Source organism: Penicillium expansum, assembly GCF_000769745.1.
Source record: "Penicillium expansum strain MD-8 chromosome Unknown contig230, whole genome shotgun sequence".
Classification (NCBI taxonomy): Eukaryota; Fungi; Ascomycota; class Eurotiomycetes; order Eurotiales; family Aspergillaceae; genus Penicillium; species Penicillium expansum.
This window is the reverse complement of record NW_015971374.1, coordinates 48,042-64,634: the sequence shown is the minus strand read 5'-3', so window position 1 is coordinate 64,634 and position 16,593 is coordinate 48,042. Positions and strand designations below refer to the sequence as shown.

Sequence of the window (16,593 nt, the reverse complement as noted above, 5' to 3'; positions counted from 1 at the left end):
GTCCAAGGTCATGGACCACCCGGAGGGTCACTGCCAGGTCTACTAAGTATATATAAGAGTGTCCTTATATATCCTTCGTTCCTACTCCCTAGGATATACCCCCTAGGGGTATATCTACCGGAGTTATAGTGACTTCCTACTCCTACTTAGTATTAATAGGGAGTTATAGTTATATAATCTAGGCGGTTAGGAGTACTCTAAGTTCTTATAGAGTAGAATTGCTATTTGCTAATCGTAGGCCGAAAGTAGCTACCTTCTAGCCGGCCTATTTCTACTATCGTACTATACGTGAGTAATGACTGATCTCTTTAGTTGGCTCTCGGTGGCCTATCAGTGTGCCTTGTGGGTCACCACTGGTTGGTGATAGATAGGTCTGTAATATATATTAGATGCCGGCGAGCTCTAGATATAGAGAGAAGTATAGCTCTTGATAAATTGGTTATTAAAAGGTGGTTTTAAGACTATTGATATATGGTGACTGAGTATAGTATACACTAATAAGATATCTATAATTTTAATAAAACTAGCTTCTAAATTGGTATTAGATAAGATTAATTTATTATTACTAGGTATCTAAAAAAGAAGCTATTTAATAGCTTAGTTACTAACTAAGAATTAGTTATAGTTTTAGAGGCTGTTTTAGCTAATAGTTTTATATACCTACTACTTATTATTTTAAGTGTAAAGTAAGTATTACTATACTAGTTTAATACTATTAAGGATAATAAATATATAGCTATAACTAATACTAATTATATTAATAATATACTAGTATTTTAGTAGATTTAGTTATTCTATAAGTAGATAATTAGCTATATACTTAGTAGAAAGAGACTCGTTTTATATGATTATTTTAGATCCTATTTAATATACTAATTTATTAAATTTTATAAGAAGAATAATATTATCTTATTCTTCTTACTTTTATATATAAGCTATATACTTTAACCTCTTAATATTAATATATTTAGTATATATAAGTATTAGTATAATAAGGTAGTTAAGGCAGCTATAATAACTAGATACTATAAATTCTTAAAGGATAAATTCCTATATTTAATTAGCGAAATTAGGCAAAAAACCTTCCGGCTATATACTATTAAGCTTAAGTTTAAATTAACTAGCCTTTAGCCTATTAATTCTAAGCTTATTACCGATAAATTAGAGTTATATTATCTATATTATAATAATATACCCTAGTCGAATATACTATTAATAATATTATAAAATACCGAGTTTAGTACACCTAAAACCGCTAAGAAAGTAAAAAGGATTAGTTACCGCCTAAACTAATATGATCCTACTACTTAGCGCTTTAAAGATACGCTAGCTAAGCTTGTAAAGGGTATTAAGGCGTAAGCTATATTAGCTCTCTAATTGCAGCGGGAATTTAACAAAACACAAGCTATTATAGGGGCTCGCTACGCCCGGTATAATATATCTCGTCGTCATTTACGTATTACCGGTATTATTAATTCAAGCTAAGTCAAAGAGATAAAGAGAAAGGAGTATAAATTGAGCGAGCAGGCCGATCAAGAAAAAACCAAGCGTAAGTGGAAGAAGGTGTTGGTTGAAATTAGGAAGCATGGAAGAGCCAAGAAACGCAGGGGGGATTAAATTGAATTTGTATACTAATAGTAAAATGGCTAATTAATTTATTTCTTATTTTTAATTAATTAATTAGCTATATGGTGGTATAGTAAATAGTAGTTGTAGTAAAATGTATAAAAAAGTTATATATGGGTGGTATGTTGCATGTGGGTGGCGGACCCTCGCTTGCGAGGGTCCGTATTTTTTGAAAAAAAATTACAGGGGCCGGTTAAGAGATTTCATTTGAAAATCTGATGTTTCGATTAAATTTAACAAACACCTGGCCAAGGTGCCCACACATTAATTAGGTATATCATACTTCCAATACTCCAGGGCATATTGCAATAAACAAATTATTGAGCTAGCAGGAAATTCCCATGTGAGATTTAGTGTTTAGATCAAATATAGTAGACACTATCATTCCCTTATGGGAAGGTGCGACCCTTCCAAGGTTTTACTATATCAATTGACCATATTGTCCACTTTGACTTACTTCGACTTCACTTCACTTTCACTTCACTTCACCTCACTTTCACTCATTTTCACTTCACTGTGTCCTTCTTATACCGCCCTGCAAGGCACAGACTCGTGGATGATCCAAATACATAACAGTATGCCGTACTGCGGGGACACACTGTGAGTATATTGTACGTCCTCACCTAATGAATTGAAGCTAAACATTGCATGTTTACTAAAGGTGACTCGCAAAGTCGAGCCCAGACACCTCCTGATCGAACCATTACCGCTCCTAATTCGACTCCCATGAACTCTTCTTACGCTTCAAGTTTCTCGAAAATGGAACCGGCACAGAGAGTTAGCTCGTGCTTTGCCACATTTGAGCCTGGATTCCGTCATGGAAAATCCCTCAATACACAGCGATCGGGTTTCCTTATCCTACATGCAACGCTGGGATTTATCGCACCAGAATTCAACTGCCATCTACGACACGATCGGGCTTCCTTCACTCCCTTCAATCAGTTGGTCCGGTTCAAGAGTGGTCAAGCTTCACGACCATTATTATAAACACCTATGACTCTGAACACTAGACACCTCTGTGGCCGTTGCGTACACTCGGCAGGATGTCTCAAACCCGGCTATTGAGTGTGTACGTGTCGGCAATGAACAGGGGTGAAGGCTCGGTTCTTTCAGTCAGTTGGCAACGTTCTTGAGGCAGCACTTCATGCCTAAGGCATTGAAGGATGTTTCAGCGATGTTGAGTGTGTAGGATGTAACTACCCACATACGCCTGATGTCGTTTGCATGGACGAACAAGGATCTTTGAAAGTTGTGGGCAAGATCAAAGTTCCGTGGGTGCTAGAACATATGTTCCATCGGCGGATGACGAAGCCAGGTTGAGGCACTTACTGGCTCAACCGTTGATGTACATGCGTGACCTGCAGTGCAACTACGGCTTTATCAGCAACTACATGGAGACTATATTTCTCCGTCAACTAGATATGTTGATGGCTGGCCCCTGTAATTCCATCCGTCTTTTGTTCCCCGAGACCTTCGATTGGACTTTGCACCTTTGGCTCTCGGATTACGGGCTCGGTGTGTCATCACATACGATGCCCTCTTAGCGTATGCATGGTTTAATAAAATGCCCGTTATGTTGGTCATCTTCTTCGTCTATACTGGTTAATAATCTTGTGATATAAGCGGATAGAGCGATTTTCAACGATATTTCAGTCAACTTCTAAGGTCAGGGCGTACTATGTTGACATCTATGGTGAGAGGATACCACGGGTGGACCAAAACATACGATAGTTCATGCTGGTAGGGCAGTCTGTCACTTTCGACTCTGTTACCTGTACATCTGCATACTGGTATCTGTATATACAGAATTCCCTTCCTTCGCCATGATTTTCTGGTAATTGCTCCTCTTTCACTTCTTTTTCCTGTTTACATCTTCCCTCCCTTCACGTTGAAAACCGCGCACACTCCTCAACCCATCTTCACACATCCTCCCATATCCTGTCCTAGACTAGCATCCGCTCAGACCGAGAAGATAACTCCCTCCCCCGTCGCACGCACAGCTAGTCATGACAACCGTTGCTAATACCCTTCTAGCTGCGCACAATTCCGCGAGCAACGTTCAGCTACAGACTGTCGCCGCACCCCTTAGCCCTGTTGCTAACGCACACGTATAAGAGATCGCCATTCGTGAGAACGGCTTTGAATTCCGAGCTGTAGCCTTTCAATCCGCACTCCTTAGAGAAGGTTGATATTTCTGTCTCTTCGGTGCTGGTCATCTTGCTCCTCGCGTAGGTCGCCCACGACACACATAGATTGCTGTTGTCCCGAGTGATACACGCAGAACGCGTCTTCTTATCGAGTCTGCTGCCGGAATTGATCGCCTTGAGCAGAGCAACAATTTATCCCCAGGCTCAGCCGGAGCCGACCGCAGAGACGAAGTTGCCAATCCCATGCGCCGTACCGCAGCACGCAAGTCTGATGCCACCACCGGGGTAGTTACAGTCATACCAGCTTCTGTCGGACAGACTGGTTTGATTGACGAGGACGTTGTAATAGTTCTGTAGAGCGTCCTATTCGTTCATAGAGGCATCGAGTGTGTAGAGTGTGAAATCAACGCCGGTCAGCCGATCGGTATAATCACCCATAGCGAGTAACGTAACATCATGTTGACTAATCATAGGCTGCGCAAGAGCACCTGGGAAGAATAGCCTCAGCAGTACGAAGCACACAGTCATAGTGATAAACCCGATGACTGATTTAGTCACAAAACGTTGAAAATCTCTGCTTTCGTCACGGCGCCTCGCGCCACACTTGTCACAGACGTTGGAGTCGCTCATGATGTCGTTAAGGTTCAGTAATTTTTTTTTTGGTTTATTTTTCAGTGAAAAGGAGAGACGCTGAAAGGTGAGAAAGAAAAGAAGAAATGAGGGGATCGCTCCCCGAACTTATACCCGTCTAGCTAGTCTCTATTGAGACGGTTACTATGAGGTGGCAGGAAAGAGTAAAGGATATCTGCGGTCTATAGGATCCGGAGTATCCGGCATGCATATTCCAGATAACCCACTTACGCACATTAAAGAAGGGAACGCGCGTTAGCAGCACACTCGAAGATATGCGGGTTGGTTTAGCAACACAAAACAACAACACGAGCTAACGCAGGATGTACGAGAGACCCATAGGCAACCACCCATATATACATAAGAGAGAGGTATAGAAGCGTGATATTTAATACTATCTTCGAGGTGCTAGATATACTACCCGTGCCTAGCATACCAGTGTATCGAAAATCAGGTGTTACGATACAGGTCGGAAGAGCCTCATCCGGTTTCATCCGTGATATCAAGTAATAAGGGGTTCCCCACTACAGCATGTAGGTAGTATTAAGGACGAAATATCAAGTGAAACACCAAAGCTTTTTTTTTTTTTGCGCTTAGATTCAGAAGTCTGTGACTTATAGACCCCCTACCATGTCGACCATGATTTTACTATCAGTCTGCCTTAAGAGGAAGACACGTTAAATACAGGTTAGTATTGAACGTGGGCTATAGAGGACGAGAGAATGCTGTGACCTAGAGACGGGGAGAAGTGGAGCAGCTGAGGGCTCGAAGCCAATGTGGATCTAAACAAAATGCTTGATGCCTGTAGTGGGTCAGGGCACCTTAGTCTTCCACACGACCCAGTAAAACCCAGACCCAACCCAGTCTGAGTCGGGTTTTGGGTCAAAGGTCTCGACCCAAAAATGGGGTTTGCGGAATACTACACCCACCTGCTTTATCTACGGAGGTCCATGCCAAAATTTCTCTCTCATTTCTATATTTACTTTTTTAAATAAAACAGCTAGTATGTAATGCTCCTGTATAGTACTTTTGCTACTACCCCTTTTATTCTATCGTCTTCTCTTCAATCTTCCTCTATACTACTAAGCTTCTTGCCTAAGGTTGCAGACTCCCCCGGCAACCGTCGTAAGAAGTTGTTGATCCCGATCCTACGAAAGACCACTTGGTGCATGTGCTGTCTTCACGTTGCCAATCGGGACTAGGAGTCCTAGCCTGAGGGGGGTCAGCCTACCCTTCAGCGTGGGGTGTATCTTGGACTCCCCTAACTCGAAATCTTATGCTCATTTTGCTAAGCATCATAAGGTTTGTGAGTCGGTGAGTGCTCAGTGTCAATTTAAGAGGGTTTTTTCCGCTATACGTGCTCACATTGTTTGGTATTTAGTCACCTTAAGGCATGGATAGCAACCGGTTCGAACTACTCTCTCTTATCGCATAGGCCGAGCACTTCTGGCTCACTAACTATGGAGATCCCCTTGAATTTTCCTTGCCTTAGGACTTTAACGTGGCCGTCTCGGACGCGGTTCATGATCTTGTTGCCAGTTTTGACAACCTTCTGAAGATTCATAAACACCTCCACCACCTCACTAGCACGCGCGTTCCACTTGTGAGTTACTCTAGATTCCACCTTAGGTCGTGGCCTATTCGCTGACATTTCGTGCGCTTCTTAGGCCGTCCATAACTCTTACATCCAATGGGTCTCCGACCGCCGTTCCACTTTGGTTCGTGACACTCCTGCTGTCTACCATCCTTGGGATCACTTAGCAGTTAACGCTTCAGCTCGGTGCTGACTCGTGGGCTCAGAGGAATCGGTTTACGCCTGGCATGGAGCCGTAGTGGCTTTCAACCCCACCCTTAAGCTGCAATCGCTACCCACGTCACTAACCCTGATATTTTGATTGCACTAGCAGTATATATGGGTTACTTCCCATTTGATTGGAAGTTATGAGCGGTCCGTTGGGGTTTCGGAGGGAGTGTATCAATAGAAATATATTAAATCGGGTTCCTTTTCCTTTTCCTATGCTCGGGCCGTGGTAAGGCGGTTCCGATCCGTTGTGATGTCTCTATAGTTTCGGCACCGTTACCGTATATAGTCAGTGGGCTACCTAATTCACTTTTGACTTTTTTACTACGTCCTTTTGTATTTGGCCATGATTCTATGAGCATTTGCCATTGCGCTCTCGGGAACCCATTGGTTATATTCCGAGGACCAGCCGCACCATTTTACCAAGTAGTGGAGCTCGTCTTCGAACTCCTGGTCATCTTTAATCTCCTCGACTACCTATTCATCTAGGATATAGCTCAATACAATGATTTTGACCAGCTTATCTCCGGGCTCTGAGTCGTGAGAGACCGTAAGGAACCAAAAGTCTCTAGCGTCTGCCACCAGTGCATAGACGATTCTCCTTGTTGATATTGATGCGATATCTATTGCTAATGGGCTAACTTCCTATTATATCACAGCAAAGGTCTCATTGGGGGGTTAAGCTTTTACTTACAGGCCTGTGAAAGGCTGGCTGATTTATGCTCCTGAAGTTTGGCTTTCACGATAACAACGGTGAGGGGGATATCATCTTGTTTCGGACTTCCCGCGAATCTTCTATATCTCGCCCTTCCGGTTCATTGGGCGGTACCCCCATGTCCGTTCGGCTTGGATGTTTGCTGGCAGGACGGATGCAGGCGGGTGAGGTGAGGTTGCGATGTCAACGGCGAGCAAGAGGAGGTTCTTGATGGTAATTTGTGTCCCACTTGAAGTACTAGAGCGGAAGGCGCGACAAAAAAGAGCGAATGGTCTGACCGTTGGCAGGCGATGGAACTGGAATATAATGAGATCAAAGGCCAGCGATAGGTTGTTCAGGCGGCTTAAATTAGGATGTGGAAAGACCGCAAAACGAAAGGCAACTCGAATGTCAAGTAGGGAATGAACCTAGAGAACATGCTATTTCAAAAGCCAGAAAGTAGTTCTTCGCCGGAAAGTAAATGGAAGAGGAATATGAGCAGGTATAAAAAAGTAGGAAGTGATAGAGGAAGTTAGGGAACAAGGAAGAAACAAGGGGACTGATTGGGGAAGCTTTATATAACTCCATCTGGGCAAGTAAAAACGTTGGGAAGATATCTAGCAAGAGGAAATATCAAAGATATCCCAAAACATATTTGGAAAGACACTTGAAAAGACTTTACACTACATCGCCAACATGTGCTGGAAGGATAGAGGCCATATATAATAAGAAATTGATACCACAGAAACCAAATAATCTACCATAAATCATAATACCAGTAACAACAGTGGAAACTTGTTGGAGATGTGTCATGTGTATCCAATTGTACCAGACAATAACAAGAATGACATGCCCAGTCCCCAGGGCTCAGAGCTCTCTAAGCCCACTAGTTGAAGACCAAGTGTCCATTATCGTTTCCAATGCGCTCAGCGAGGTTGATATCCGCGTTGTGTTCCTCGCCATCGACGTCGCGCAAGACAGCGCGCAGAACAGGGACACCGTCGTCACCTTCGCGGTCGAATCGCACATCATCGGCACTGGAGTGGAAGTCACCGCCGTCCCAGTGGAAGTGTCCTAAATAAATGAGTCAGACCGATTTCATTGATGCGGGGTTATGCTAGAAGGTAAAGAATGCTGATGCAGACTAGAAACATACCATTGTCGTTTCCGATGTGATCATTGAGATCGATGCTAGACTCTTGCTCATCACCATCCTCGTTGCGGAGAACGGCCTTGAGGATGTGGCCATCCTCAAGCTCGATGTGGGAAGCAGACTCGTGGAAGCTCATATTTTCGATTTGGGAGAGAAGAATGCAAAGTAGAGTGTAGAGACTATGTATCATAAACTTCCTGGATGGCGGAAGTAGACGGAGGGGGATAGGACTCTCCTTATATACCCCATCTTGCTCGGCCAATACGCCCCGAATCGCGATCTGGACTAACACAAGGAATCGTGCAGCAACCCCCCGGTTCTTGTCCGACACATGTCCCGGACTAATTCGTCGCACTGCATTTCGATTGCGCCATGGCAGCTGGCTGAGGTGGGGCATTCATTGGGATGACCGACATTGGCAAAGCGGGGAGATCCTACTTGGTATAAACGGGGATCTCTTCAAAAGACAAAGAAACCTAGCGAGTTAGTCTGTAGGGTGCTGTGGAGAGGACCGAACGGAAGCATCCACTGCGCCTGTACACGTCAGTGGGTGGATCAGACGGTGAACATCCGAGGCTGTCGTCTTGGCGGGATATTCGGCGGGATATTCGGCGCGAAGGCGTAGAGAACACCTGAACTTGATGTCCAGTTATCGTGGCGCATGGCGACACCTCCCACGGTCCCCAGCCACAGGATTCGCAGCGACATATTCTGATGTTGCACTTTGCATGCGTGCCAAGGATGCACGATTCCGTGACAGCCTTAGGAAACAGCCACAGGACATGGGCCACACACGGTTAATGGGTATCGAACCGACCGAGGAGAAATGCTGGTGCCTAATGCGAACGATGCAGTTGACCGGGGCTCATACAGTGCCAAGACAATTTGGGGATGCAGCCTCATGTTGTCAGTTCTTGGCAGACTCGATATTGAGGAGGGGTTATTCACAACCAGTGGCGTTGAGGGGACCTGTGGCTGAATAAGGCTAGCCCTGTGACTTGGAGGGGTCTTTTGGAGGGGCAAGGATCAGGTGGATCATTGTCAAGGACAACACATCAAGGTCCGAAATGTTTGTTTTTTTTCGATTCTAGGAACTTTTGAAAGAGGATTTGGGAAGACTTAAAGTGCAGAAGGTCATCATAAGACTTATTCTAAGTGTTTAAAATCACTCATCAAGATCATCAAATCGAAAGGCTGTGTATTGTTCATTGTATATATACAAGGTGGAGGCAACAAAGTGGAGACACGCAAAGACGGGATCAAGCATCGTAAAGCTCACAGGGTTGACACACAACAGGACCAGGAAGAAAGACAATTATCAAAGGAACATCGAGTAAATAAGAAACGTTCTCAGAAAATTCTTTGGACAACAGAGAGCTATCTCTGTGGAAAGGTTCCAAAAATTGACTCAAAGAAAACTTTGAGCACGTAGAAGGAGATGAGAACAGAGCCCCTTTGGTTCAGCTCCTGACGGACAATGGGAGCACCTAAACACGTACAGTCTGTTTCCGCAGAGGTGAATAGGAGTGTCTCAGCCGAAGCTCTTGCCTGTTTCCTCCTAGGACATGCTTCGTGCCATTCGCAGCCTAGCCTAGGCCGCCTACAGAAGACCCGTCAGAGTCCTCAGGGTTTCACTTCCTTCACTGGACAACAACCTGCCATATGTTGAATATGACCCTGAAGCTGAAGAGGTTCAAAAAAATGTTGGGTGTCCGGGGAATCACGGAGTGCAATGTGGGCCCGGAGAGTTGAAGAAGAAAGAAAGAAGAAAGAAGAAGAGAGAGAAAGTGGGAGGGGGCAGGTATTTATACCTTCCCAGAGGCTTAAGGCAATGGGGAAACTGGGGTGGGTGACGGTTTTTTGACCCAAAAGGGAAGCCGCGACACACGACAAGGAAGTTACCATGTCTTACAATGAATTCTAGGAAGAATGAGAAAAGAATATGCAATTGATCTTCAAAATACCCTCAAAACCTCAATATCAGACACCCAACACCACTTGCGAACTCCCATGCCTTTCAAGATCGACAGATGCACAGAATCAACAACCCATCCCATAGCACACATACCAGGTGTATCAACAGAAACACATTAGAATCATAAAAAGTCACAGATTAAACTCCATTGCGGTAGATTTGGGATCCACCGGAACGGATCTGGATGGTGTCACGTCGCTGCAAGACCACCAGCGCACGGTTAAGTGCCTGCTCGGTATAGTTCTTACCATCGACAAAGTCACGGCGCAGAGTGGCCAAGCTTGTGCTCCAGCCAATGGGGAGACGACGCTTCAGCTCATCCTCAATCTTGCTGCTCTGCTCCATGAGTTCCTTGCTGCCTTGGCCCTCACCCTGGGTAATGGCGTCCATGGTAGATGCCAGGAACAGACGGATAGCCTCGTCCACGTGAGCTTCTGTGGCGATGGGGGAGAGAGAAAGTTTGGCGAGGGACTCGGAAATACGGACAATAGCCTCGAGTTGACGGACGGTGATGGGGATCGATGATCGAGTGTTGGACTCCATCTCGGCCCGGTGGACTTGCTTTCGGATGGAGACGAAGTGGGACGAGAGTTTTTCCGCGGCTTCGGGTGAGAGACGGGGCGCGCAACGACTAGACGGGATGTTAGTATGAATATAACGGTTCAATCAGTAATAAATGTCAACATACCTGCGGCAGTAGCTGATGTAGCGCTTCATCTGCTCAACGGGAATCTCGGCTTCCACCTGCTCCTCCACACCACGACCACCCATGTGCACACCCATGACGTGGCGGGCAATCTTCTCATCACGGCCACGCTCATGTTCATCGCGGACGATGAAGATCATATCGAAACGGGACAGGATAGTGGTTTGGAAATCAATGTTCTCGCCGGGGGTCTTAAGATCATCGTATCGTCCAAAGATAGGGTTAGCGGCGGCCAGGACGGATGTTCTTGAGTTGAGGATAGTGGTGATTCCGGCCTTGGCGATAGAGATGGTCTGCTGTTCCATGGCTTCATGAATAGCCACTCGGTCCTCGTCACGCATCTTATCAAACTCATCGATACACACAACACCTCCATCAGCAAGCACCATGGCACCACCTTCGAGGTAGAACTCGCGAGTGGTATGGTCTCGCTGCACGGAGGCCGTCAAACCAGCGGCAGAGGAACCCTTTCCAGAGGTGTAGATGGCAATGGGAGCAGCCTTTTCAACAAATTTCAAAAGCTGAGACTTGGCAGTACCGGGGTCACCCAGCATAAGCACGTTAATATCACCACGAAGTTTCATTCCATCAGGAAGAATCTTCTTTGAGCCACCCATGAGCAGACACACGATGGCTTTCTTCATATCCGCGTTTCCATAGATAGACGGGGCAATGCTTCGAGCGAGTGCATCATACAAGTCAGGTCTACGGCTGAGCTCCAAAAATTCTTGTTCTTCTTCCTCGGAGAAGACTGAGGCGCCCTTTGCTGTCTGGTCCAGGTCGGAGGTGATTCCCACTGCGCGGAGATAGGGATTGCGGATAGCCACGGCAGCCTCCTTCTTGACACCCTTCGCTTGGTAGATAGAGAAGATACCCATTACTGTGCAACGGGAGCCAGGAACAACTCGGTTGGCAAGGTAGCGATCGGCCGAAATAAGGACGTGTCGCGGCATCTCACCCACTGGCACCTGGTCAGGGGCTTCTTGAAGCTTGAGGACTTGCTGGTCCACGAATTGACATCTCTCGTGGTGAACAACGTAAGGATCCAAGGGACATTGCTCGTTAGGTTGATCGTTGTCGTTCTTGGGTCGACCGCAGCGGCGTGGCAGCGATAGGCCAGAGAAGCCACCATCGACCTGGATGTTCTCGCTGTGATCGCAGCCCTTGCAACGAACGTGGATGATCGTTGATTTGGAAGATATTGTTGAAGCTCCAATCACAATTCCGGGGATGCGAACGAGGTGGGAGATGTTGGTGGCATTGAGATCACGAATAGAGATGTGCGATGCCGAAGAGTGTAGGAGCAGTTGGTGGGAGGGTAGTGTGATATCTCGCTGCCCGGGGTAGACAATCCGTGCAGTACATTGCTTCAAAGCCAGCTCAAACTACTTCGACTTAGCGAGGGTCAAAATTAGCGGGATAAAAAAAACTTACAAGAGGGATGATATCGCCGGGCTCGGTGGTGAGTTTGTGGGCCAATTCTTCGTTGTAAGAAATTAGATGAGCAATGTCAATATCGCAGTAGTATTGTTTAACAAGGGCATTTTGCCGTAATTGATCACTGTTTCATCATAAATTAGCCTCCATTGGACCCTCATGGCCGTGGGATGCGTACCGGTAGACGAATGCATTATCCAGCTGAAATTCTAGCACGAAATCCCGAAGGCGGTTTTGAATGGTGGTGCGATCTTCATCAGCACCATTTGTGCTAGGCGCAAGTACGCTCAAAGTATAGGGGGTGCGTCTATCCATGGCGTAGAGGACCGCAAATGTGGCAGGTTGGGGGGGTTGATGATTTGGCGGAAGGGAGGCTTCAAGAACTTTTGGTTAGTGTGGCACCAACGCGACGCGTCGAGGGTTCGCGCGTTAAGTGGTTTCTGAGTCAGCTGTCGCCTGAGGCCTAAATATTGTGGCCTTAGGCACAATGATCTGAGTCAGCACGGGGAAGCGCCCGGCGTTAGTGCTTTGGCCGATTGGGGCCATGACCAGCTTGATGGAAAGAAAGCCACATCACAAGCATTCTTCACCCAGGACCCGAGGCGATCTCGGACGAACATTTCTAATCGCGGAAGTCGACTTGACCTGTATCAGACCCCGTACCTGAGGCTGCTAGAGCTCTACAGTCAGGAGTCTATCCACTGTCATGATCAGATAACACGGAACATCACAACGATCGACCCTCCCCCGGTGGCTGTCCGATCCGGCTCGTGGCAGCCATGTCGACAACCAGTCCACGAAAGTCAATTGATAGCTTGGCGTCCGGGATGTCGTCGCCTTCAGTCTCTTATTCAACAAGTCAGCTGGAATCCCCACGTGTGGCCCCTCAGCGGCTCCCCCTGAGGAGGGGATCAACCGCGAGCTCTATCGTGAGCATTGGGGGTGTCCTAGAGTCTTCTCACTACCATGGCTCAATCTCGGAGTCTGTCGCAGAGTCTGGGCAGAATGGTTTGTTGCCTCGGAATTCCCAATTGCTCGATGATTGACCTGTTAACGCCCATGTAGCCATTTCGACCCTCCTCCAGCCCCCAATCATCCGCACCGGTATGACGACCGGTAGTGCCACATCTTCCGCCGGGTTCAAGCCTCCATCCTCTCGTGATATCCCGCCAGTGACTCTGACAAACATCAAGCATGTGGATGCAAAGGTCTTCCAGCCATATCTATCACAAGTGGGCAGTTTGTACGATGTATTTCAACAATCGAAAGAAGGCGCCGGGGAGGATACCCTACCGGCACAGGCTGCGAAGTCCCCGAAGCCAGATTCTGATCGCGATTCTTTGATGCCATGGTCCCCCGAGCGGAGATCTTCGATCATGTCGATCGCTTCAAGGTCATCTTCGCCGTATGATACTCGCGGCCGACGTCCCTCCAGTGCCCGTGGTCGTGCCCCCGCGGTTACTCCTCTATCCACCATCCCTCCGGTTTATTTCGAAGAGGGCTTCCATCTGGAAAATCCTCGTACGTTTGATGTGATATCAGAGAAATCAGATGTGGTTCGTCCGCCTCGTCCGCCGACCAAAGACGACAAACACACCAATGGATTAGTTGCGGAGCCGGTGCAAACTGGAAGAAAAGCACTAGCGACGAATGCTATTCTGCAAGAAAAGCTTTCGTGGTACATGGACACTGTGGAGATCCATCTTATTTCGTCTATCTCAACGGCATCCAAATCATTCTTCACTGCCCTAGGATCTCTCCGTGAATTGCACGCGGAAGCCGCAGACTCGGTTAACCGGATACAAGTGCTGAGAAAAGACCTGCAGAAAATCGATAAAGAAATGGCTCTAGGGGGGCTCAAAATTGTCAATTTGAGACGGCGAAGAGAAAATGTACGAATGTTGGCAGCTGCCGTGGCTCAGCTTCGCGATGTGGTCGAATCTGTGTCTCGGTGTGAAGGATTGGTAGAGCAGGGCGACATTGAGGAAGCTGCCGATGGACTCGAGGAAGTCGAAAACCTGATGGCCGGTGAAAAGCTCCCCGACCGTGCCTCTTCGCAGGATGAGGAGGGTTCCCCCAGGCACCTTATTGACCTGCGAGGCATCAAGGCCCTCGAGGGGGCATCTGATGACCTGGCACAGCTCCGCCAACGCATTGGCATGGGCTATGAGACCCGGTTCTTGAACGACCTTTTGGGAGATTTACGACAACATGTTCAAACCGTACCATCTAATTTAACCCTGCAGCGCTGGGGAAACTCATTCCAACGGCAGCGAGGTGGTCAGCGGTCCGGAATATCGATATCGCCTGCCTACATGAATTTCAATAACGAGTTGCGATCCCAATTGAACACCCAGCTCAACGGACTCGCGCGTGCGCACTATACAATGCCAGCGGCAACTTCTTTCAAAACCGCTGTTTTACGAGAAATGAAGGGCCTTATTCGCAAACACCTTCCCAGCTCTAGTGATGATGATAATGAATCTATGGTGTCACTATCGACACATAGCGGTCCTCAGCTAAGCCAACAAGAGAAGTCATCGATCCTTGCTCGCAATCTGCGTGCTCTCGACCCAGATGATGCTTATGCGATGTTGATGAATGTATACACCGGGATCAGTGAATCGCTCAGGCGACTCAGCGTCCAAGTTAAGGTTCTTCTAGATATTGCTAGCGGGTTGGGGAATTCGCCCACTTCCGGTGTCAAATCACCACCACGAAGCCCCAATCCGCAGAGTATGAGTATGGATCAAGCTATAAACTCTTCACAGATCGGGCCAACAGCCTCTGACCTGGCCCAGGATGAGATTCTGCAGGTTTTGGATATGTCGAGTCTGCTTGGTCAGGCAGTTGACATCGCGCAATCTCAGATAACAAAGGTGTTGAAGGTACGATCTGAACAAACCGCCCAGTTGTCCAAGGAGGAATTCCTGAGGTACTTCACTCTCAATCGCCTGTTCGCCGATGAATGTGAGGCCATCTCGGGACGCAGTGGTACTGCTCTAAAGACTATTGTCGGAAATCAAATCCGCGATTTCATTACCCGTTTCGGTGATGGTCAGCGCCATCAAATTGTCAATGTCATGGATGCCGATCGATGGGATGCACGCGATTTCGGAGATGCCGAGAACGTCATCCTTACTAGGATTCTCGATGCAAGCACCAAAGACATTGACGCCTGGGTCGAGGTTTCCAAGATCTGGATTCCACGTCCTGAAAATGATCAAGGCAAACCTGCTGATACTGCGGCCGAAAATGGGACAGACAAGTCCAAGGTTCGCAGTGCCGTCATCGACGAGCAGAAATACATTCTCCCTGACTCTGCCGTTGCCATGATGCGCAGCATTGAGGAGTTCGATTTCCTCATGTCGAATATCCCCAGCATGATCCAGGATATCGCGCCGCACCTACTGGATATCCTGAAACTGTTCAACTCGCGGTCATCGCAGTTGATTCTTGGGGCCGGCGCTACTCGTAGTGCAGGCTTGAAGAATATCACAACTAAGCATCTGGCGCTGTCATCACAAGCATTGAGCTTTGTGATTGCTTTGGTCCCGTATGTACGGGAATTCGTCCGTCGTCACGGACAGGCAAACCCCTTGATGGCCGAGTTCGACAAAGTCAAGCGACTATGCCAGGAACATCAGAGCGGCATTCACGAGAAATTGGTGGATATCATGGGCTCGCGCTCCTCAGTCCACGTGAACTCGATGAAGAAGATCGACTGGAATGCCAAGGGGGCGACTCCTGCTGTGAATCCTTACATGGAAACCCTGGCCAAAGAGACGGGCACTCTCCACCGCGTCTTGAGCAAACATCTTCCAGACATGACAGTTAGCATGATCATGATACCCGTATTCAACAGCTACCGTGATCAGTGGACGAAGGCCTTCCAAGAGGCCGACGTGCAGACGGAGGCTGGAAAGAAGAGGTTTGTTTGAACACTCGAATCCCGCTCATGAACAATACTAACCGTATACACAGAATGCAAGCCGATGTCGAACATTTCCGAACAAAACTGAGCAAAATCGAAGGCGCCAGCGAGGTTGGCAAAAAACTCCTCGAAGTCGTGCGAGCCAAGGCCATTACCATTAACAACGAACCCAAGAAATCTGAGACGAGTGTGAAGCAGCAAGATCAGGACAATGGGTCTGATTCCACCAAGTCCTAATCCGCATTCCCATCCCCGATTTATCCTTATATATATAATTTTCTTTCTGCATGTTCCTTTCTTGCCTGCGCGCTCATTCCCGAGCTGTACACTTTTTGTCATTGCCGCTACCACATAGCTGTCAACCAGTTGCATTTATAGAGCTAGCCCGGCGTTTGTGGATATGAATAAGAGCAGATGTGATTTTCATTCTATACATCTCCAGCATTACGCATTAGACAGTCGCTGAACCTGACATTGCTTCATGTTCGTG

The 16,593-nt window shown here is 47.2% G+C and overlaps 3 protein-coding genes across 3 annotated transcripts; 1 reads left to right on the top strand and 2 right to left on the bottom strand.

Annotated features, from left to right (window-relative positions):
- Window positions 1-7,784: 7,784 nt before the first annotated feature.
- Window positions 7,785-8,187, bottom strand: PEX2_070540 (CVNH domain-containing protein; the record flags this gene model as incomplete). The annotated part of the gene is made up of 2 exons (XM_016744325.1): window positions 7,785-7,972; window positions 8,055-8,187. The coding sequence occupies 2 exons, from the start codon at window positions 8,185-8,187 to the stop codon at window positions 7,785-7,787; spliced, it is 321 nt and encodes a 106-aa protein (XP_016596997.1).
- Window positions 8,188-10,164: 1,977 nt separating this feature from the next.
- PEX2_070530 (MCM DNA helicase complex subunit MCM5) lies at window positions 10,165-12,484 on the bottom strand (the record flags this gene model as incomplete). Its single annotated transcript, XM_016744324.1, has 4 exons — window positions 10,165-10,657; window positions 10,715-12,117; window positions 12,167-12,293; window positions 12,348-12,484. 4 exons carry the CDS (start codon window positions 12,482-12,484, stop codon window positions 10,165-10,167), a joined length of 2,160 nt encoding a protein of 719 aa, XP_016596996.1.
- A 464-nt stretch (window positions 12,485-12,948) lies between these two features.
- Window positions 12,949-16,340, top strand: PEX2_070520 (vacuolar protein sorting-associated protein 54; the record flags this gene model as incomplete). Its single annotated transcript, XM_016744323.1, has 3 exons — window positions 12,949-13,177; window positions 13,235-16,100; window positions 16,154-16,340. The coding sequence occupies 3 exons, from the start codon at window positions 12,949-12,951 to the stop codon at window positions 16,338-16,340; spliced, it is 3,282 nt and encodes a 1,093-aa protein (XP_016596995.1).
- Window positions 16,341-16,593: the final 253 nt, after the last annotated feature.